The sequence below is a fragment of the Callionymus lyra genome, chromosome 2, assembly GCF_982586985.1.
Source record: "Callionymus lyra chromosome 2, fCalLyr1.hap1.1, whole genome shotgun sequence".
Taxonomy (NCBI): domain Eukaryota; kingdom Metazoa; phylum Chordata; class Actinopteri; order Syngnathiformes; family Callionymidae; genus Callionymus; species Callionymus lyra.
The window spans coordinates 2,068,188-2,091,101 of record NC_141819.1 but is presented as its reverse complement, the minus strand read 5'-3'; the positions used below and the strand labels follow the sequence as shown (position 1 = coordinate 2,091,101).

At 45.4% G+C, this 22,914-nt stretch overlaps 2 protein-coding genes across 2 annotated transcripts; one reads left to right on the top strand and one right to left on the bottom strand.

Annotated features, from left to right (window-relative positions):
• The first annotated feature begins 1,022 nt into the window (after window positions 1-1,022).
• Window positions 1,023-2,837, top strand: LOC148085055 (general transcription factor II-I repeat domain-containing protein 2-like). Its single transcript, XM_087782073.1, has one exon. It carries the CDS (start codon window positions 1,023-1,025, stop codon window positions 2,835-2,837), a length of 1,815 nt encoding a protein of 604 aa, XP_087638199.1.
• Window positions 2,838-10,001: 7,164 nt separating this feature from the next.
• Window positions 10,002-12,318, bottom strand: LOC148085054 (tripartite motif-containing protein 16-like). The gene has a single exon (XM_087781445.1). The coding sequence runs from the start codon at window positions 12,316-12,318 to the stop codon at window positions 10,633-10,635; it is 1,686 nt and encodes a 561-aa protein (XP_087637571.1). The 3' UTR covers window positions 10,002-10,632.
• Between the last annotated feature and the right edge of the window lie 10,596 nt (window positions 12,319-22,914).

The following is a 22,914-nucleotide window of genomic DNA, read 5'->3' as shown; positions in this document are numbered from 1 at the left end:
ACCTAGAATCATGTCAACATTTTTTCTTTTTTTTTTTACATTAACATTTCTTTGAACTTAAACGTCCATGTTGCTTTTTCGTCTAGCAACTTGTAAACAAGAGTCCTTAGCAACTCTCGATCAGCCTCTTAGGGGCTGAACATGTCTTACAGGTCTGGACAGTCTTTCAACAGCTGGCGACGCAGACGCTGCTGTCAGATTACAGTCGGTGTGGTCAGTCCCACTGTTAGTTGACTCTGTAGATTCCGCCGTGTCCTGATGAACCATTTCCTGAGCTGTAGTGTCCTTTTCAGTCAGCTGTAGTTAAAGATCCGTGCGGTTCCTTCTCAGCGAAAATCCACTCTCTGTCTGGATCCTGTAGGAGCGTGGGGCAACTTCCTCCTCCACCCGTCCTTTTTGTCTCCATGCACCTGTAGAGATGTCTCTGAGTCGCACTACGTCTCCTCGCTTCAGCATAGCCAGGTGTTTAGCAGTTCTGTCATACAGCTGTTTTTGTTTCACTTTTTGTTCCTCCCTTGCGTTTCTGACTTTGTGTGAATTTTTCGGCGTCAGCAGGTCCTCATTTACTGGTAGGTTGGAGCGAATGCGCCTACCCATCAGCATTTGGGCTGGTGACAGTCCATTCTGTAGAGGTGTACTCCGGTAAATCAGTAAACTTGTCTGAAAGTCCTCTCTGTCCTCTGCTTTCTTCATCATTGTTTTTACTGTCTTTACAGAGCTTTCTGCCAAGCCGTTTGACTTTGGATAGGTTGGACTCGATGTAGAGCACATATGTCAAAGTCAAGGCCCGCGGGCCAGATCTGGCCCGCTAATTGATTATTTATGGCCCCCTGGATGATATTTAATTACTATTACAACCGGCCCGCAGGCCACAGCCGTCCGCTGGTGTTTTGCACGCACCAACACTACATTTCCCACAATGCAACGGTAGCCCGCGAAGTCACTGCAGCGCGCACAAGCGGCTTCATTATTCATCAGTAGTCAGAGCAGAGGTCAACTTTCTGATACCCCCCTCCTCAAAAATGGCTAAACGGAAGGTGGACGCTGAGAACAGGGGGTTTCAGGACAGGTGGGAGGCAGAGTACATGTTTACGGAGGTAAAAGGCAAACCTGTGTGTCTTCTGTGTGGAGAAAGTGTGGCTGTAATGAAAGAATTCAACTTAAGAAGGCACTATCAAACGTCTAAGAAACACACAGACAAAGACAAGAATATGGAATATGAACAAAAGCTACAGAAGGTGGAAGAATTAAAACGAGGCCTTAAGTCCAGACAGGCTATGTTCACATATGCTAAATCACAAAGTGAGGCTGCTGTCAAGGCTAGCTTTATTGTGGCAAAAGAGGTCGCAACATCAGCCCGGCCCTTTGCAGAAGGAGAGTTTATCAAAAACTGTATGCTTGAAGTTTGTGACGCAGTGTGCCCAGACAAAAGACAACTATTCGCAAACGTGAGCCTGAGCAGAAATACCGTTGCTGAGCGGGTAGACCAGCTTTCCACCAACATAAAAGAACAGCTTGTGAGAAAGGGAAAAGATTTCATCACATATTCTCTTGCTGTGGATGAGAGCACGGACACATCAGACATTGCCCAGTTGTCAATTTTTGTCCGTGGAGTAGACTCCAGTCTGAGCATAACAGAAGAGTTTTTGGCATTACGTCCTATGCATGGCACAACTACAGGACAAGATCTGTATGAAGAGGTATCCAGATGTGTAAATGAGATGGGGCTGCCTTGGGAAAAACTCGTGGGATTAACCACAGACGGAGCACCCGCAATGTGTGGGCACAGGAGTGGTTTGGTGGCAAGGATGCGGGAGGAAAACGTCACAGATGAGCTAACAGCGTATCACTGCATCATACACCAGGAGTCGTTGTGTGGCAAAGCCTTGAAAATGGAGCATGTAATGAGCACCATAACGCGAGCAGTTAACTTCATCAGAGCCAAAGGTTTAAATCACCGCCAGTTCAAGGCATTCCTGGAGGAGTTAGATACAGAGTATGGTGACTTGCCGTATCACACAGAGGTGCGATGGCTAAGCCGGGGAAAGGTGCTTCAAAGATGTTTTGAGCTGCATGAGGAGATCTGTCTGTTCATGGAAAGCAAGGGGAAAGACACAACAGAGCTCCGAGATGAAACTTTCCTGTGTGAAATGGCATTTCTCTGCGACATCACGAGCCATCTGAATGTGATGAATCTGCAGCTGCAGGGACGGGGACGTGTCATCTCTGATATGTACAGTACAGTGAAGGCCTTTAAAACCAAGCTGAGTCTGTGGGAGACGCAGATGCGGAAAGAAAACTTAAGCCACTTTTCCAGCTGCCAGACCATGAAAGAGAAGCTCTCTACCGCCGTGTTCCCGTGTGCACAGTTTGCCGATAAACTCAGCATACTTGCCGCCGACTTCCGACGCCGATTTGCTGACTTTGAAGCCCAAAAAAGCAGGTTTGAACTGCTCAGCAATCCTTTTGCAGTTGATGTAGAAAGCGCACCACCAAATCTACAAATGGAGTCGATTGAGATACAGTGCAATGACACACTGAAGGAAAAATATGAGAGAGTGGGTGCTGCCGAGTTTTCACGTTCTATCCCCGACACAATGCCCCAGTTGCGCATCCAAGCCGCTCGGACGCTCTCCATGTTTGGCAGCACATACCTGTGTGAACAACTGTTCTCTTTGATGAAGCTAAACAAAACATCACAGAGGAGTCGTCTTACTGATAATCACCTTCACTCAATCCTGAGGATTTCCTCAGCTCAGAGCCTAACCCCGAACATTGATGAACTTGTACAAAAGATGAGACACCTCCAAGTATCAGGCTCAGCCTCAGACAAGTGAGCATCACAGAGCAGTAACGTATTTTCAGTTTTTTAATTCAGTTACATGTTTACATTTGTTTCTACAAGACGTGATTTTTCTTTGAAGGAAGTATTGTTTTGTCTGTGTGCCATAATTTTTGTGGACTCAGGGAAAATTGCAGATAAGAGCCATGAGAAAGAATACAACTGATTTGATTTTTTTTTTTTATTTTACTATTTGAAAGCAGTGATCGGTAGATCATAGAGCAGCACAATAATACATTTTCAGTTTATAATGCATGCACTTTTATTTATGCATTTATCTTGATATTAAGAAACACATTTTGTTTTTAAAAACAATTTAATTTTTTGCTGTTTGGCTGTTGAAAATGTTTTCCCTTGAAGTTACTGACAGAGCCATAACAAAATATTGCCATATTCATTTAATCATTAAATAATGTACACTGTGTTAGGTCTTGGTTCAATAGGCTATGTGCAATCATTTCGATATGTTTTAATAAACATTGAACCAGTCCGGCCTTCGGCTTGTAGCACATTTGTTTTTTTGGCCCTCGGTGTGTTTGACTTTGACATCCCTGATGTAGAGTGTTGAAACCCCCATTCTTTGGCAAAGGCAGCAAACTCGCAGCTAGAAAACTGGGGCAAATTATCCGACAACAGTTCACATGGGACACCATGTCTAGCGAAGACAGTCTTGAGGTAGCTGATAACTGCTTTGCTTGATGTTGACTGCAGCGCTCCAACTTCAGGATAGTTTGAGAAATAGTCGGTGACCACTATGTAACTCTTACCATCACAGTCAAACAGGTCAGTGCCAACCTTGTAGTAGGGTCTGCGGAGCACTGGATGCATCATCAGCGGCTCAGCTTGTTGTCTTGGCCTGTAGGTGCGACACAGTTCACATGACACTGTCGTCTGGCTTATATCTAAATTGATTCTCGGCCAGTACATCACTTCTCTAGCCCTGCGTTTACACTTGACTTCTCCAACGTGGCCTTCGTGAATCTTTTGGAGCATTTGTTTACGTAGTGAGGATGGAATAACGTATTTGCTCCCTTTCAACACCATGTCATCCACCACTGTGAGCTCTGCCCTACAGTAGTCTTTGCACAGGGCAATCCTTTTTGTTTCCAGGCCAGCCTTTCTGTACTGTGCTCTTGAGTTCTTTCATTGTTTCATCTGCGTTAGTCTCTCTTCGTATTTGTTCCGTTCTGTCTGCAGTTACTGGCAGAGACGTCACAATCATGTCCACATATGCCTGTATGTCTGCACTGTTCCCACAGTCTGCAGGTTCCTCTTTATCCACTGCTCTAGACAAGGTGTCGGCGGTGAACATGTATTTTCCTTGTGTGTATATCATGTCGTACTTTTGCAGCCTGATCAGCATGCGCTGTATCCGTGCAGGACAGTTATTTAGAGGTTTGGCCATGATGGACACTAAAGGTTTAGGGTCAGTTTCTACCTCAAAAGATTGACCATACACATATTGATGAAAACGCTCACATGCATACACACTCGCTAACAGTTCTTTTTCCATTTGAGCGTACCTGGACTCGGCGCTTGTCAAGGCTCTGGATGCATAAGCGACAGGTAGCCACTGCTCCCAGGCCGTACTGTGACGCGTCTGCTGAGATCCTGGTACTCTTCTTTGGGTCATAGAACTTTAGCACGGGTTCCTGTGTGAGAGTCTCTTTCAGTTTCACAAAACATTGTTCCTGCTCATGGGACCAGATCCATTCATTCTTTTGTTCGAGAAGACTCCTGAGAGGTACCGACCGTGTTGACAACTGTGGGACAAACTTGGCGAGATAGGTGACCATCCCTAAAAACCGTCTGACCTCATCTTCATTGTTTGGTCTTTCCATGTTGTTGATCGCTGATGTTTTTCTCGGGTCAGGCTTCACCCCCTATTCACTGAGAACATCTCCCACAAAGGTAAGTGTTTTTACACCAAACTCACATTTGTCTTTGTTAAGTTTCAGATGAACTTCTCTTGTCTTGTCTAGCACTTGTCTCAGTCTTTCGTCGTGTTCTTCTTGAGTAGCCCCCCAGACAATAACATCGTCCATCATCGTCTCTACTCCTGGAATGTGCTCAAAAATCATGTGAATAGTCTTATGGTATACTTCAGGCGCTGACAAGATACCGTACGGCAGACGAAGAAACCTGTACCTGCCCTCCAGGGTGTTGAACGTACACAGTCTCGAACTCTGCTCGTCTAGCCTCAGTTGCCAGAAACCTGACGAAGCATCTAGTTTACTGAACCATGTAGCTCCAGCAAACTGTGCCATGATTTCTTCTCTGGTTGGTAACTTAAAGTGTTCTCTTCTGATTGCTCTGTTGAAATCCCTAGGATCCAAACAAATCCTTAGAGCACCTGTTTTCTTTTGCACAATAACCAGCGAGCTGACCCATTCCGTTGGTTCATCTATTTTCTTGATGACCTCTAATTTTTCCATGCGCGCTAGTTCCTCTTTCAGTTTTTCCCGCAGGGCAAACGGGACTTTCCTGCAGAGATGCACAACAGGAGACACACCTTCATCCACACGTATCTTATGTTTTCCAGGTAGACATCCAAGTCCTTCGAAACAGTCTTTATACTCCTCCATGAGTGAGTCATGATCATTTGCAGTACCTGGTGATGTCACAACAAACACTCTTTTGACCAGACTGAGCTTTGTACATGCACTGAGTCCCAGGATTGGTTGTACGCTCATATCCACGATCAGAAGCTGTGCTCTTATCTGCCGCCCCTTGTGTTTGAAGGTTGCGATGCATCCGCCTTTAATAGGAACGTTCTCCGGTGTATCCAGTGATTTTTGTTTTTAAAGGATGAATTTTGCTCTTTACTGTCAGTGTTTTGTAGTCTTCCAATGACAGCAGGTTTACATGAGCACCTGTGTCCAACTTGAATGGTATTATTGTTTTATTCACCTCAATAGGCACAATCCATTCCTCTTTTTTCTGTTGTACAAGCTTGCGCCACATCCACAATAAACTCATCATACTCCTCTTCTCCCTCATCGACTGTGTGAACTTTTTGTTTTAGAGCTGCTTTGCAACATTTAGCATAGTGATTGCTCCTTCCACAGTTGTTACGGGATTTTACAAATGCAGGACAAGATCTTGGCTTGTGGCTGCCTCCACATTTACCCCATTTGAACTCAGTTGATTTCTCATTTTGGTCTCTCTGTTTGGTAACTGTTTTCTTTTTCCATTGTTCTTTATTTATTGAATGCACAGTTGTCTCACCTCTCCGAAGCTCTTTTGCTTGTGCTCGAGTGGTTTCAGCTGCTCTGCACATACTGACACACTTGTCTAGTGTCAGTCCTGACTCTCTGAGCAGTCTTTCTCTGAGTGCATTATCCACTGTTCCACAAACGACCCTGTCTCTCACTAATGAGTCTCTTAAGGGGCCGAATTCACATGTCTTGCTTAGCGTGTGAAGCTCTGCTAAGTACTGGTCAAATAGTACGCCTTGCTTTTGGTCATGGGTGAAAAACGTGTACCTCTCAAAAGTCACGTTCTGTCTAGGCACAAAGTATTCTTCAAACTTTGTGTTAGATTGGAAATTATTCTACACTATACGTATACGCCATAAGTTAAATCAATGCTAAAAAGATGATCAAAATATAGAGTATAAAATACTAGCCTCATCTAAGAGCTTAAAAGTTTAAATACACATTCACAACCAACATTTCACTTTCATACTGATATAAACTGTCTCAAGGGTAGCTTGAAACAGACTAGAGATTATTCAGCGATTTAATGAAGGACTGTCTGTCTGCTCTGTTCACACCTGTGGACGTGAAACAAAAGGGCAACACGGAACACACCCAAAAAAGGGGGGCTGGAAGACAAAGGAATCCGCCCACACAACAGGGAAGCAAGGATGTTGCTCTCCAGGTGACTCGAGACAGGAACTAACATCAAAGAACCACTGCCCCGGAACAGACGCCCCCTGGACAGGAAACTTTCCCTTAAATATAGAGAAGACCCATAACCCAGGACCGTCTTTCCCGGAGCTATCGACCTGTACAGCTGCCGGCAAAGAGCGAGTCCGATCGATCGTAAAAGTTTGTATGTTTGTTTGTTTTGAAGCGGTGAATAAACGACCGTACACTCTGAATTGATCCTTTTTTCTCCATAAAGCAAAGTATTAAGACCCGGAGGTGACGTCGTGTTGGAGCGACGGAAACGGACTCCGGTTTTATCCGTTTTATTTGTCATTAGCTCTGTCAAAGTCAGATTAGCTTCATTCAGCTGAAAGCTATTATATATGTCCAATGCATCTTCTCCTATAACATGCAAAAGAATGTGAGCTTTCAGTTTTTCATCATCACCCCCAGCTCCGCTTGCTGCTAGATATATATTAAATCGTTGCTTGAAACGCTTCCAGTCATCAGCAAGGTTCCCAGTCATTTGCATGGAAGTTGGTGGACTAAGCTTATCCATGACTGCACGTCGGGGTATCGGGACTTACACAGCCCTCTCCTGGTGCTGGTTATCCTCCAATACAGGTACGAGATCCTCTTCTACTTGTTCGATCCGTCCCTCGTCCTCGCTTTACTTCTTCTGCCGCTCGCAGCCATCACACACCGAAGCAAACTCTGTTAGCATGTAGCTTTATTAGCCCGTAGCACTCACGCGACCGGAAACTTTTTCTTCCTCTTTCCGTGGCAAATCTTCCGTCCGAAGCTGCTCACGGCCACTTCTGACACCATGTGTTGTCTTCGGTCAAGCTTCAATGAGCAGACGAGGCGTGATATCTGGTTTGTTAATATAAACTTGATTCTTTACTAACATGGAACCATTCTCTTGCTACCTTGAACAGACCAACAGGCGGGGCTTCCACGCATGCGCCTCACTGCTGTGGCATGCTGGGTAATGGAGTTCACATGTTATTATACTCATAACATCACACTCGGGACGAAGGCAGGGCACGGCTGGAGATCGGGGTCCCAACAGCAACTAAAACAAAAAGACTCACGTGAGTAAATAAAAGTGCTGACAACGTCAGGAGTCTCCAAAGGATCATCAAAGTTCTGATTTAAAGGCGAGGAGCGAGATCGAAGGGAAACGCAATACTCTGGCGAGTTCTTCCGGGTAGAGATGCTCCTTATCAATAGGAAGAACCCGCCACTCAATCATCACCAGCCGCGCACCTGCCAGCGTCTGTCAAAGGAAAACACAGGACACATACAAACGGAAAACCACCTTCAAAATAAAACAGGAAGAACATAAACATGACAGCTTAGACGGACTTCAGGAGGATATGATGAACATCAGCAGAAAGGTTTAATAATTGTGTTATTAATGCTGCGATATCATTAAATAAAGTGATCATGTCAAAAATAACATGACAATCCAAACATTTGTATTAAACTGCCGGAGATGAAGTATTGATTTAACAACTTTATTTTGAAGTTGCTTAAAAAAGGGGCGGCATCCTGTGTAATCAAGTTCTCTTACACGCACTACTAGATCTGTCACACTTACTATCAAGTCCTCATGCACTTATTTACAAGATCTCTTACACTCACTATCAAATACTCGTATACGTACAATCAAGTACTGATACACGTACTATTCAGTGCTAATAAAGAGTTTGAAAGTAGATGTGAGCAAGTTTGATAGTAAGTGTGAGAGGTCTTGGTAGTACGTGTGTTTTTTTAAAGCGAATCATTTTCAAATTTTACACGTAAAGTTTTATATTTTTATTCCAAAAATGAATACAATATTTCGATGAACTCAATATACTCAGTACGTTTTTTTAATTAAATGTAAAAATGTAGGTATAATAGTGTAAAATAGTATAATAGTGGTGTATTTCGAAGTTGATCAAGTACCTCAGAACTCAAAAATAACATTTTGAATTATTGAAAAAAACAAAAAAATTGTAATATTCTATATGAATAATACACATTTTAATGGAGCTAATATCACTCATTCATTATTTATTTATATGACATTTTATGGCAATGTCTCATTTTTCAAAAAAATTAATGTTTTTAATTCATTCCAATTATTATTATTTTTTATATTTGTTTATAGTTTTCTGCTTGTGATTCATAGTAACGGAACATATTGTTAAGTTCACAACATCATCCTCTGAACACACCACAGTGTGTTGATCGTTCACAGAGAGAATAAGAAACATTAGTTCAAACTTGAGGACGGAAGTCAATCAGTGTCAGAATATTGAACGCTTTCATGTTTCAAATGTTGACACTTTGAATTTTATTCTTGAAATGTTACTATTTTAAAGCTTTTTTAAGATTTGAATTAAATATGTTTTACATTGAAAGGTACATTTTGTATATAAATATATATAATATATATAATGGACAAAATAATCTAACATATTTATCTTCTTAATTAAGACTTATATTCTATACAAAAACATGTTTATACATCAGAACCAGAATTATTAGTATTTCAATTGCTAGTGAATTGTTCCACCAACAGTAAAATAAACAACGTCAAATATAAATAAAAATGTAATTATGTATAAAGTGCAGAAAATGTGCAAAATGGAAAGTATGGACTGTTGCACTAATTTTGTGTTATTTGTATTAATTAATTCATTATTAACATGTACTTTTGTGTTGTTTGTATTAATTAATTCATTATTAACATGTACTTTTGTGTTATTTGTATTAATTAATTCATTATTAACATGTACTTTTGTGTTTGTATTAATTAATTCATTATTAACATGTACTTTTGTGTTATTTGTAATAATTAATTCATTATTAACATGTACTTTTGTGTTATTTGTATTAATTAATTCATTATTAACATGTACTTTTGTGTTGTCACCACATAATATCCACGCTTGTGTTTACAACAATAAAAGTAGTTTTGATTGTGATCTTAGAACGAAGGTGTAAGAAAGTACATATAAAGATGTCGATGTTATATTGAATAAACCAAAGAATATTGCATTTAGAAAATGTGTTTTTGAATTATTGGAATTAGAATATTGAACTCAATGTGTCAAATATATATATAATCTATATATTGATATATTTAGAATAAATGATTCAAAAAGATAATTCATTGATTTAGATCAACATTTCAATAAGAACAAATAATCAATCAATCAAGTTTATTGATAAAACACTTTAAAAACAACAGTCGATACAAAGTGTAGTACAATGACATGAAAGTACTAAGAAAGCAGTTAAAACACAAAAATAAAACAATGTCAAATAAAACAAGTCAAAAGCACTAAAAACAGCTCAGAGTCTCATGCTGTGTTAAAAGAGAATAAAAGTGTGTTTTAAGAGGAGATTTGAGTGAATAAAAATCAATGTTTCTATATGTACATTTTTAAAATACAGCATAACTCAACATAACACTGAATCCAAGGATCTGGTTTCTCTGATACAAGATATAGTTTGTGTTGAACTTTCATCTTTACTTCTTTGGAGAAAATCTTTTTTTCACAAAATCCAATTCCTTTCAGACTGTAATATTGAATCAAACAAATGTACATCAATTCATCAATTCATTATTCAATAACATCCAATGAGATACTGTAGTAACCAGGATATACTTGTAGTACTGTGGAGTACTTGAGTAACGACTGCTGCCATCATCACCGGATCATGAAGGTGTTTATTAAAGAAGATTTAAAGAAGACTCGTCATCATCAGGAACAATCCAATCACAGAGGTTCTAATCCAGTCACATGACGTCACTGTGTCTTCACTGCGGCACAAACGACAAACGTTCTCAGAGACGTTCATCCAAACATTGAAGCTTCATGTGATGATGTCACTCCTGGAGACTCACAATCTCACTGGCGTCTACTTCAGCTTCACAAACTCACACGAGGACCAAACCCTGACTCCAGCATGAAGAGGTTGAGAGAAGCTGGTCTGGACTCTGTGGAGGAGAGTCATGGTCTCAGAGACGCTGTAGAAGGACAGAAGACCTGCAGAGTGATCCAGGTTCACCCCCACTGTGGAGGCTCTGACACTGGAGACTTCAGTTCTGATTTTGTTGTGTATAAATGAACAACCAGAGTCGTAACAATATAAACTCCAAGATTTGTCATTAAATCCAAATATACTTTCATCTCCTGATCTGCTGATGTTCTTGTATGAAACTGATACATCAACACGTCCTTTTGTTATCTTCACCTCCCAGTAACAACGTCCAGTCAGAGACTCTTGACTCAAGACCTGAAGATAATCTTTGAATCTGTCTGGATGATCAGGACGAGGCTGATGTTCTCCCATGTTTGTCACTTTCTTGTTTCCTTCAGACAACATCAAACATGAGTCTGCAGTGTTTGGATCCAGAGTGATGTCCTGTGAGTGTGTGAGGAACTGCTCTCTGGTCTCTTGATGGAACATCATGGAGATGTCGGTCCACATGTCTCTCAGAAGGTCCTGGACTTGGTCTCTGCAGGCTGACACGGCTGCTGTTACTTCCTGGAAGCGACGGTGAGTTTGCTCAAGGGTCGTGGAGGAGGTCGTGTCTTCACTGACCTCTGAGAGTGAGGTCGTGTCTTCACTGACCTCTGAGAGTGAGGTCGTGTCTTCACTGACCTCTGAGAGTGAGGTCGTGTCTTCACTGACCTCTGAGAGTGAGGTCCGGTTCTGCAGGAAGATGGTGTGACTGTCGGTGAGTGACAGCTGCTGCAGCTCAGCCTCTTTCTTCTTCAGCTCAGAGATCTCCTGCTCCAGCTGCTCCTGAAGTCCTCGGACTCGAGCGTCTTCAGTCTCCTGCAGAGATCTGATCTGCTGCTCCACGTCAGGCATTCTTCTCTGGATCATCTGGATCATCTGGACGAGGGTCTCCTGACAGTCCTTCACTGCTTCCTCAGCAGAGACTGTGATGTTCTTCTGCTCCTGCTGGAGCAGCTTCACTTCCTTCTCTCTCTTCTGGATCTTCTGCTGGATCCTTCCTTGACTCTGATCCAGGTCTTTGTCTCTCTCCCTCCTCTCTGCTGTGGTCGAGACGATGTCATGATCTTTGTGTTGGTCCACAGCACAGAGATGACAGATGACCTGCTGATCAGAACGACAGAACATCTTCTTCTCCTCCTCGTGTTCAGAGCAGATCATCTCCTGGAGCTGCTTGGACGGCTGGACCAGCTTGTGTCTCCTGAAGGCCGGAGCTTCTCGATGAGTCTGGAGGTGAAGGTCACAGTAGGAGACCAGACACACCAGACAGGACTTGAGGGCTTTCATCTTCCTCCCAGTGCAGGCGTCACAGGTCACATCTTCAGGTCCAGCAGAGCAGAGGTCCTCAGCTGCTCCAGTCTTCTTCAGCTCCTCCACTAACTCTGCTAACACAGTGTTCTTCTGGAGGACAGGTCTCTCGCTGAAGCTCCGTCTGCACTGAGGACACTCGTAGATGTTCTTCTCCTGCCAGTGACCTTCAACACAGATCTTACAGTAGTTGTGTCCACAGTGAAGAGTGACTGGATACTTCAGTAGATCCAGACAGATGCAACAAGACAACAGATCAACTCTAGTCTCCATGTCTCTGCGACTGAAACACTCCTTCACAGGTGAACTCTTTTATAGTCTCAGTCACAAGTCTCTGCCACGATCTGTTGATGCAGGACAAAGTCCTCGACACACCTTGATTCTAACACACACACACACACACACACAGACGCACCCACAGACACACAGACACACACACACACAGACAAACACACGCACACACAGACGCACCCACAGACACACAGACGCACAGACACACACACAGACACACACACACACACACACAGACGCACCCACAGACGCACACACACACACACACAGACGCACCCACAGACACACACACAGACACGCACACGCACACACACACACACACACACAGACGCACCCACAGACACACACTCACACACAAATATACACACACACACATATACACACAATCACACAGACACACTGTAAATCTTTTTTTTTTTCAAGATTTGAATTAAATATGTTTTACATTGAAAGGTACATTTTGTATAAACACAGTATATATAATGGAAAAATAGTCTAATATATTTATCTTCTTAATTAAGACTTATATTCTATACAAAAAACATGTTTATATATCAGAACCAGAATTATTATTATTTAAATTGCAAGTGAATTGTTCCACCACCAGTAAAAAAAATGTGCAAAATGGAAAGTTTGGACTGTTGCACTAATTTTGTGTTATTTGTATTAATTAATTAATTATTAACATGTCATTTTGTGTTGTTACCATATAATATCCACGCTTGTGTTTACAACAATGAAAGTAGATTTGATTGTGATCTTAGAACGAATCAGAATCAGAAATCCTTTATTTGTCCCGCGAGGGGAAATTCGGTTTAAACAACAGCAAGCGCAATACCTCAAATAAAACACCCAGAAATGAAATAATAAAAAGAAAAGAAAAATCTAAATAGAATAGAATAAAAATCTGCCCTATATTATATACACAAAATATTTACAAAAATAACAAGAAGAGGTGCTGTTAAATATTATCTGGCTGTGTTCTTGTTGTGGAGTCTGATGGCAGCAGGAGGTACTGCAGTACCTCTCCCTCACCCACCTGGGATGGAGCATCCTATCACTGATGGAGCTCCTCAATGCCCTCAGTGTGTGCTGGAGAGGGTGAGATAAGTTCTTCCTCATGGAGGCCATCTTGCTCTGTATCCCCCTCCCAGACACTTCCTCCACAGGATCCAGGGGGCGCCCTAGGACGTAACCGGCCTTCTTAATAAGGCTTTCCAGTTTAGCCCTATCCTTAGCTGTCATGCTGCTCCCTCAGCAGACCACACCGTTGAAGATGGCAAAGGCCACTACTGAGTCATAGAATGACTTCAGGAGTGACCCCTGGACACCAAACGACCTCAACCTCCGGAGCAGGTAGAGTCTACTCCACCCTTTTTTATAAAGAGCAGCAGTGTTATCCACCCAGTCCAGGCGGTTGTTGAGGTGAACACCCAGGAATTTGTAAGACGTGACAATCTCAATGTCCTGTCCCTGGATGTTCAGTGGTGAGGGGGAGATGGAGGTGGAAATCCACAATCAACTCCTTAGTTTTGCTGGAGTTGATGTGGAGGTGGTTTTTGAAGTAGTCGAGCAGATTCGTTGGATCCTTTGGGTAGAGAGACAGAGTCCGGTCCGTGAAGTCAGGCAAAAAGGTTTATTAAGAAGTTACACAAGATGTATAACAACGAGAGGTGCGCAGAGCTCTGAGTTACGAGAAAACGCACATATATTCTTACAAGGCCGTTGTCTGTCTACTGTTGCACACAAGTCCTTATAAGGTAACATTCAGTTGGTGTTATGTCTGACTAATGGGGTGAAAGTTACAGACAGAAGTTATTGACACGTTTCCTGAGTGTTCGGGCTTGACCTTTATTGAATAGAACACTCAGTGCGTGTCACCCGAACAAATACAGGTGATAAGGTTATGCAAACAGATTGACAGAAATATAATGAGGCTTCAACTTCCCCTTTTGGCCTCTGAAGGAGGACAACAACCAAGAGATAAAAACGGATAAAAAACGGAATACAAAATTGCTACAAATTTTAAAACCCTTTAAAATTATCGCCTGAGAAACATGCAAGCGTATTACATGTCGAGGAATACTGGTAGCCATGGGTAATACTAAGTGTGCAACAGCTAAATTATTAAAAATGCGAGAGAACGTAACGAAACTCAGAGAGTGCAAAATGAAACAGCGGATTCAAGGAGGTCTTGCACCTTTTCTTGATCAGGACAGTGTTCAGTGCTCAGTGTGTGGGCAAAAACCTGCGGCAGTTGTTGATGCAGGGAAAATTCCTCACAAGACTCTTGGTGCCATGCCAAGCAGTCAGACGTTAGACAGTGATGACGGGGGTGATGAAGGATTGTCCAGGTTGACGGGGACGACGTTGGTGGGGGGCAGGGTTGTAGATGGGGTGTGGGCGTTGACGTTGAGGAGGGGTTTGTCACAGCTCTCGGGGTCAGCTGCACACTGCGTCAGGTGGAACCAGGTGTCTCCTTTGCCTTCCAGCCGGAGGGCGTGAGATGTCCTTTCCAGTACGCGATGAGGACCAGTCCAGCGTGGTTCCGTCCACTTTCGCTTGAGCACCTTCAGGTAGACACACGGGGTGACCTGCAGTGGGACAGGTTGCTTGGGGTCCTCTTCAGTCTGCTTGGAGAACCTGGAGCCAAGACACAGTTGTCTCAACACAGATACAGTTGAGACAAATGGCGTGTGTGTTGTCTTACCCTTTAGGTTTGATATTGGTAATGGAGCGTGGGGTCCTGGAAAACAGCGACCTGTGTGGAGTTCGAATGGAGAGTAGCCCGTCCGGGTATTAACAGACATTCGAACACTTATCAGTGCCATTGGTAGTGCCGCGAGCCAATTGACTCCAGTACTTATCATGACTCGGTTGAGGTTGTCCTTTAATGTCCTGTTCATTCTCTCCACCTGTGCCTGTGACTGGGGGTGGTAAACAGAACCAAACTTGTGTTTGAGGCCCAATTGGCGCTCCACCTGTTGTAAGTGGGTGTTCTTGAAATGCGAGCCATTGTCACTTTTCAGACAATGGGGAAAACCATGAGTTGGAATGTAATGGTTAACCAAATGTTTAGAGACGCTTTTTGCATCTTCTTTCCGGCAAGGATATGCTTCTGGCCATCCTGAGTAGGCGTCCACCATCACCAACAGGTACCTGTATCCAGAAACTGGGACCAACATGTCAGTATAGTCGATAACAACCATTTGTCCTGGAAAGAAAACTGAAGGGTGTGTTAGTCCTGGTAATGGTTTAAGAGTAGGCCTAATTGCAGCTTGATTGCAAACATTACACGAGATTAGTGCTTGTTTCACCATTTGGTTTTTAAATGGATGCCACCAATTGTCCAATCTTCGAATTGTTTCTTCTCTACCTACATGTGTAGGACCATGTGCCTCAAGGATTAGAGATTTCAGATAGGCTACTGGTGCAGCCGGGCGTCCCCTTTTTGTTATGTTCTGCGATGCTGAACCCAAGAGCAGACAGAGGCGAAGTTCCAGAGAGTACAAAAGGGGTTTATTGAACGAAGGGGAAGCAGGTAGTTGAAGGGGAAGCCGGAGGGAGAGCGAGATCGGCGAGCTGGAGTGAGGGATCCGAGTTACTGCAGGCAGAGGAACAAAAGTTAGCTGAGGTCCGAAAAAACAACGAGAGACTTCAATACGCGAACGAGGTAACACATAAACTGAGCCAGTCACGTATAGTTACCACGGTAGAGTAGAGTACGATCTGGCGCCGACCGCGGGGAATCCAAGGGTAGATGAAGGGGGTTGATTGGGGATCAGGAACAGGTGAGTGTGATTGGTGATGAGGACCAGGTGTGAGGTGAGGCGACAGGAGGAGTGGCAGACCAGGGGGAGGGGAACACAGCAGGCTGCTGTGACCACAACAGTACCCCCCCCTCAAGGGACGACTCTAGGCGGCCTAGGCCTCTCTGGGTGAGCCTGATGGAAGTCACGGATGATGGAAGGGTCGAGGATGAGACCCCGCGAAACCCAGCTCCTTTCCTCTGGCCCATAACCCTCCCAATCCACGAGGTATTGATGCCCCCTGCCCCGACGACAAACGTCCAACAACCGCCGAACTGTGAAAGCTGGGTGACTGTCAATCAAACGGGGAGGAGGGGGGAGGGGGAGAGAGAGAGCTGACGGAGACTGGCTTAAGGCGAGATACATGGAAGGTGGGGTGAACGCGCATGGCTGGAGGCAGCTTGAGTGTGACAGCTGAGGGGTTGACGATGGACACAATAGGGAAGGGGCCAACAAAACGAGGGGTTAGCTTCTTGGAGCCAGTCTTTAGGGGGAGATCCTTTGAGGACAGCCACACCTGTTGGCCCACCCGATAGGCAGGAGCGGGAGCCCGGTGGCGGTCGGCAATGCGCCGGTTCTGCTCGGCGGAGCGCAGCAGAGCGGAGCGTGCGACCCTCCACATCTTGCGGCAACGGCGGAGATGGTGTTGAACCGAGGGGACAGAGATATCCTCCTCCTCGGCGGGAAACAAGGGTGGCTGGTACCCCAGGGAACACTCAAATGGAGACATGCCGGTGGCAGCGCAGGACATGGAATTGTGGGCATACTCAATCCAAGAGAGATGGTCGCTCCATGCAGAGGGGTTGCGCGCAGCCACACAACGAAGTGCAGTCCCCAGGTCCTGGTTAGCTCTCTCCGCCTGCCCATTCGTCTGTGGTTGGAATCCTGAAGACAGGCTGACAGAGGCTCCAAGTGCTTGGCAGAAGGCCTTCCAAACTTGGGAGATGAATTGAGGGCCACGGTCGGAGACGAGGTCAGTGGGAATCCCGTGGAGGCGGACGACATGCTGCACAAGCAGCTGGGCAGTCTCTGTGGCACTGGGGAGCTTGGGGAGGGCAATGAAGTGAACTGCCTTAGAAAATCTGTCCACCACCGTTAGGATCACAGTGTGGCCCCTAGAGGGAGGAAGACCGGTCACAAAGTCCAGGCCGATGTGAGACCAGGGCCGACCAGGAACGGGAAGGGGACGTAGCAGACCAGCAGGAGCTTGATGGGAGGACTTGGCCTGAGCACAAACCGTGCAGGCGAGCACGAATGCCCGAGTGTCGGCGTCCATCGCTGGCCACCAAAAGTACCTCTTCAGGAGGGACAGGGTGCGGACCACGCCAGGGTGACAGGGGAAGCGTGATGTGTGGACCCACACCAGAACTTGGGAGCGAACCGCACTGGGCACGAAGAGACGGTTAGGAGGACCGTTACCCGGATCTGGTTCTGTGACTTGGGCTTCCCGGATGAGGGACTCAATTTCCCAGGTGACGGCAGCGATCCGGAGGCAAGAAGGGGAGAGGATCGTGTCAGGGGAGGCCGGTGCGTCCTCAGGGTTGAACTGACGAGAGAGGGCATCAGGCTTGACGTTACGAGAACCCGGACGGTAAGTGAGGGTGAAATTAAATCGCCCAAAAAAGAGGGCCCATCGGGCTTGGCGGGAATTAAGACGCTTCGCTGCCTGGATGTAGGACAAGTTCTTGTGGTCCGTCCAAACCACGAACGGTTGTTCAGCCCCCTCAAGCCAGTGGCGCCATTCCTCCAACGCCAATTTCACAGCCAACAACTCTCTGTTACCAACATCATAGTTGCGCTCAGCAGGTGCCAGCCGCCGAGAGAAAAACGCGCAGGGGTGAATCTTCTCGTCAGAGGCAGAGCGCTGGGACAGGACTGCCCCCACCCCTGTGTCAGACGCATCGACCTCCACGATGAATTGCCTGGAGGGGTCGGGTTGGATGAGAATGGGGGCAGACGAGAAAAGTCTCTTTAGATCAGAGAAGGCAGTCTCCGCCTCGGGTGACCAGGCAAATGGGAGGGCAGGAGAGGTGAGACGAGTGAGAGGGGCTGCAACCCTGCTGTAGTTCCGGATGAATCTCCGGTAGAAGTTAGCAAACCCCAGAAACTGCTGCAGTTTCTTGCGGGAATTGGGGATGGGCCAGTCTGTCACCGCACTGACCTTCTCGGGGCAGGTCCTCACTTGTCCGCTCGCTACGATGAACCCAAGGAAGGATACCGAGGTGACACTGAACTCACACTTCTCGGCCTTAACATAGAGTTTGTTCTCCAACAGCCGCTGAAGAACTTGTCGGACGTGCTGGCAGTGCTCCTCCTCGTTCCGAGAAAAAATAAGTATGTCGTCCAGATAGACAAAAACCGAGCGGTTGAGAAAGTCCCGGAGGACGTCATTTACGAGGTTCTGGAACACTGCAGGGGCATTAGAGAGACCGAAGGGCATGACCAGGTATTCGAAATGGCCAAGGGGGGTGTTAAAAGCAGTCTTCCACTCATCCCCTTCACGGATGCGCACCAGGTGGTAGGCATTGCGTAGGTCCAATTTTGAGAAGACTGTAGCGCCCTGCAGTGGCTCGAACGCGGAACTGATGAGGGGCAGGGCATACTTGTTCTTGATCGTAATGTTGTTGAGTCCCCTGAAGTCGATACAAGGACGAAGAGACTTGTCCTTTTTGGAGACGAAAAAGAAGCCAGCACCAACAGGGGAGGAGGAGGGTCTTATGAGGCCAGCCGAAAGAGAATCTTTGATGTACTTCTCCATTGCCTCCCTCTCTGGCCGGGACAAGTTATACAGGCGACTACTGGGCAAGGGGGCGCCGGGGAGGAGATCAATGGGACAGTCATAGGGGCGATGAGGGGGCAGGGTGAGCGCACGACACTTGCTAAACACCTCTCCTAGGTCGTGATAGGCTGGGGGAACCAAGGAGAGGTCGGGGGGTACTTGGGGCGAGGGAACAACTCCCTCTGCTGGAGGTAGTGCAGATTGAAGGCATGTGGAATGACAGAAGGTGCTCCAACTCACCACCTTGCCAGACGACCAGTCGAAATGGGGGTTGTGCAGCTTGAGCCAGGGGTAACCCAGGACCAGAGGGGTACGAGGAGACTGGATAACGTGAAACTGAAGTTTCTCATGGTGATTACCAGAAACAATTAATTCCAGGGGCTTGGTACGATGAGTAATAAGGGCCAGGTGGCGGCCATCTAAGGCGTTAGCGTTAAGGGGCGAGGGTAATTTTTCGAAAGTGATGCCAACCTGAGAAGCGAACTTGGCGTCAATGAAGTTTTCGTCCGCTCCTGAGTCCACCAGGGCGGGTACTGGCAAGGGACGTCCGAGGAACAGAAGAGTGGCATCCAGGAGAGAGCGTGAACCGAGAGGAACGGGGACGGAAGGAGGGTGGCTCAGCAGGGCCCCGAGTCTCACTGCTGGGCCTTGTCTTTTGGCAGTGACAAACAGGTGGAGATGAGATGTCCGGGTTGTGCACAGTACAAACACACCCCATTCTTTAAACGACGGGACCGCTCAGCTTCGGTGAGACGAGTGCGCCCCAGCTGCATGGGTTCCTCTTCGGGCACAGCACATCTCACGGGGGCAGAGGGGGTAGCTCTCGGGAAGTGTGAGGAATGGATAGTAGAGAGTGCTGGGGATATGGAACTCCCTGTCCTCTCCCTACGCCGCTCACGTAGGCGGTTATCCAGCCGGATAGAAACGGAGATAATTTCGTCCAGAGTCTCAGCCTCCTCCCTAGTAACCAGCTCATCCTTGATGGACTCACTGAGACCAGAAAGAAAAATCCCACGTAGAGACTTATCATTCCAGCCCGATCTTGCTGCATAAGTCCTAAACTCTACGGAGAACTCAGCTACACTGCGGGAGCCCTGGCGTAAGGAAATAAGGCGTTTGGCGGTGTCCCCTCCCTCCACGGGGTGATCAAAAACCTTCCTCATTTCCGCAACAAAAAGATCAAAATTATCCCTGACTGGAGAATCACTGTCCCATACTGCTGAGGCCCACGCTAAGGCATTCCCCTTAAGTGACCCCATAATGTAAGCTATCTTAGCCTTCTCAGTGGGGTAGGTGAGGGGTTGTTGACTGAAGACTAGGGAACACTGAATCAAAAAGGCCCTGCACGTACCCATGTCCCCGGCGTAGCGTTCGGGCGCAGGAATGAGAGGTTCTCGGGCTCGTGGCAGGTGTGCTGGGGAAGTGGGGGCAGGCGGAGGAGTCGTAAGCAGTGGGGGTTCCGGTGTGTGGGGAACCAATGCATCCAGTTGTGCGGCCATCAGAGTGACTCGGGTGGCGATGTTTTTGAAGGCTTCCATAGCGTCCCGGAGGGCTTGGCTGTGCTCGGCAATCTGAGTGCCTTGAGTGGCGAGAGCTCCGTGGACTTTTGCCATGTCCGCTGGGTCCATCTTGGCCAGATCGTTCTGTTATGTTCTGCGATGCTGAACCCAAGAGCAGACAGAGGCGAAGTTCCAGAGAGTACAAAAGGGGTTTATTGAACGAAGGGGAAGCAGGTAGTTGAAGGGGAAGCCGGAGGGAGAGCGAGATCGGCGAGCTGGAGTGAGGGATCCGAGTTACTGCAGGCAGAGGAACAAAAGTTAGCTGAGGTCCGAAAAAACAACGAGAGACTTCAATACGCGAACGAGGTAACACATAAACTGAGCCAGTCACGTATAGTTACCACGGTAGAGTAGAGTACGATCTGGCGCCGACCGCGGGGAATCCAAGGGTAGATGAAGGGGGTTGATTGGGGATCAGGAACAGGTGAGTGTGATTGGTGATGAGGACCAGGTGTGAGGTGAGGCGACAGGTGGAGTGGCAGACCAGGGGGAGGGGAACACAGCAGGCAGCTGTGACCACAACACTTTTACACCAGACACCTTCTTCTGTTTTCCCTGAGCCTTGATTTATCCACATTGAAATTTCTTCAGGTGATGCTTGAGATTGAATGTGAAGAATTTTTCACCAAGATGACCATCCATTTCTTCAGCTGGAACCACCATCATTTGCCCTTGTGGCTGATAACCCGCGGTTTGTTTTGCCAATGCATCTGCCGCGCGATTACCTTTTGATATTTTGTCAAGTCCGATTGAATGTCCTTTTAAATATATAACACCACTATGTTCCTTCTTTTAGCATTAAGTAAAGTCTTATTAGTTTGAGGGAAGTTGTATTTATCTTAAATCATGATTTCTTGTGTTTGTTAATTTACACATCTTAACTATATCACCACATGTCCAAAGAGTAGTTTCCTAAACTACATTTAAACTTGCTAGTCAAGTTTTAGCTTTACTCATGCTGGCTCATGTTTCTTGTTTACCTTCTATGATATATTTAAGTCTGCAGTGGACAGTGGCTTCTTATTTCTCCCTCTCTGGAGCTTCTCAACACCACCTCTGACAGGATAAGAATGATCAGAAGTTATGAGAAGGTCAGTTTTGAATCTATTCAGGTGATGATGAGGATATTGTGTGTGTGTCACGAGTTGTGTATTCATAACTTTGATCTGTGGATGTCTGTTAAAGTTTGTCATGTGTTTTTTTTTTTTTTTAATAAACCTTGAAGTTAGCAGAGAGTTCAAATGATCAGTATGTTTTGACTTCATGGTGAAGAGAGAAACCGAGGCGGAGGTTCGAGGGAATTCTTTCTTCTCTCACACACACACACACACACACACCCACACACACACACACACACACACACACACACACATACACACACACACACACACACACACACACACACACACACACACACACACACACACACACACACACACACACACACACACACACACACACACACACACACACACACACACACACACACACACACACACACACACACACACAGGGAGCAGGTCGTAGCAGAGACACCTCTTTATCTTATTCAATTTAAATTGAAAACATCATGTGTTTGTTTGTTTATCTCTGAGCTCAGTGTGTTATTTGTAATATCTATGTGAATGTCTGAGAGTATTGTGTGAGTTCAAATGTGTTTTATGAATGTAATGGTTAATTAGATCAGGTGTCAGTCAGAGCTCTTTAATTATTTACCCACAACAGAAATACAGTATCTATTCTAGATTACTCTTTTGCTTATCTTAACTAGTTTCAAATATTCACTTCAAGGAGATTTCCTATTAGTCTATAGTTATTTGGTTTATTCTTCTAGAGAGAAGAATGTCATATTTATATTTCTCAGTGTTTCTTTTAATTTATCTCTTAATCTATTTTTTTTTCTTTGACCTTTCCTCCTACAGTATTTTAGTCTCTATAGTCTAGTCTCTGGAGGTGACAAGTCAGCAGCTCTAGACAGAGTCACTTTTAATTAGTTTAAATAAAATTCTGCATCAGTCGACCACACAAGTTTTTGTTTAGTTTTCTTAAGGCTGCTTTCATCATAGCTCTGAGTGGAGCAATCAGAGGATGTTATTCTGGGATTAACTTTTTACTGTTACATTTTAGACTCAGGAAGATATGTCTCTTACAGGCTAGATTTGTCTACTTTTTCGTCAAATCACAAACAACTTTGCATTTCTTAATCATTTATCTCAGGGCCCTGTTATAATATCTATATAATATATATATATATAATATATAGAACCTAGCTTCTCCACCAGCAACCACAGCAAGAGCAACACGAGGGACAGAAGTGTCAGAGAGCATAGAGAACCTTGTTCAGTTGTTAGTTCAGCAGCCACACCATCAGGACCACAAAAATGTCGCCGCAGACAAGAGTCAAGTTCATGTTTGCGACCAGATCGTGCCA

Excerpts from the sequence above, each read along its gene's own strand:
- LOC148085054 (XM_087781445.1), bottom strand. The coding sequence starts at position 12,318 with ATGGAGACTAGAGTTGATCTGTTGTCTTGTTGCATCTGTCTGGATCTA.
- LOC148085055 (XM_087782073.1), top strand. The coding sequence starts at position 1,023 with ATGGCTAAACGGAAGGTGGACGCTGAGAACAGGGGGTTTCAGGACAGG.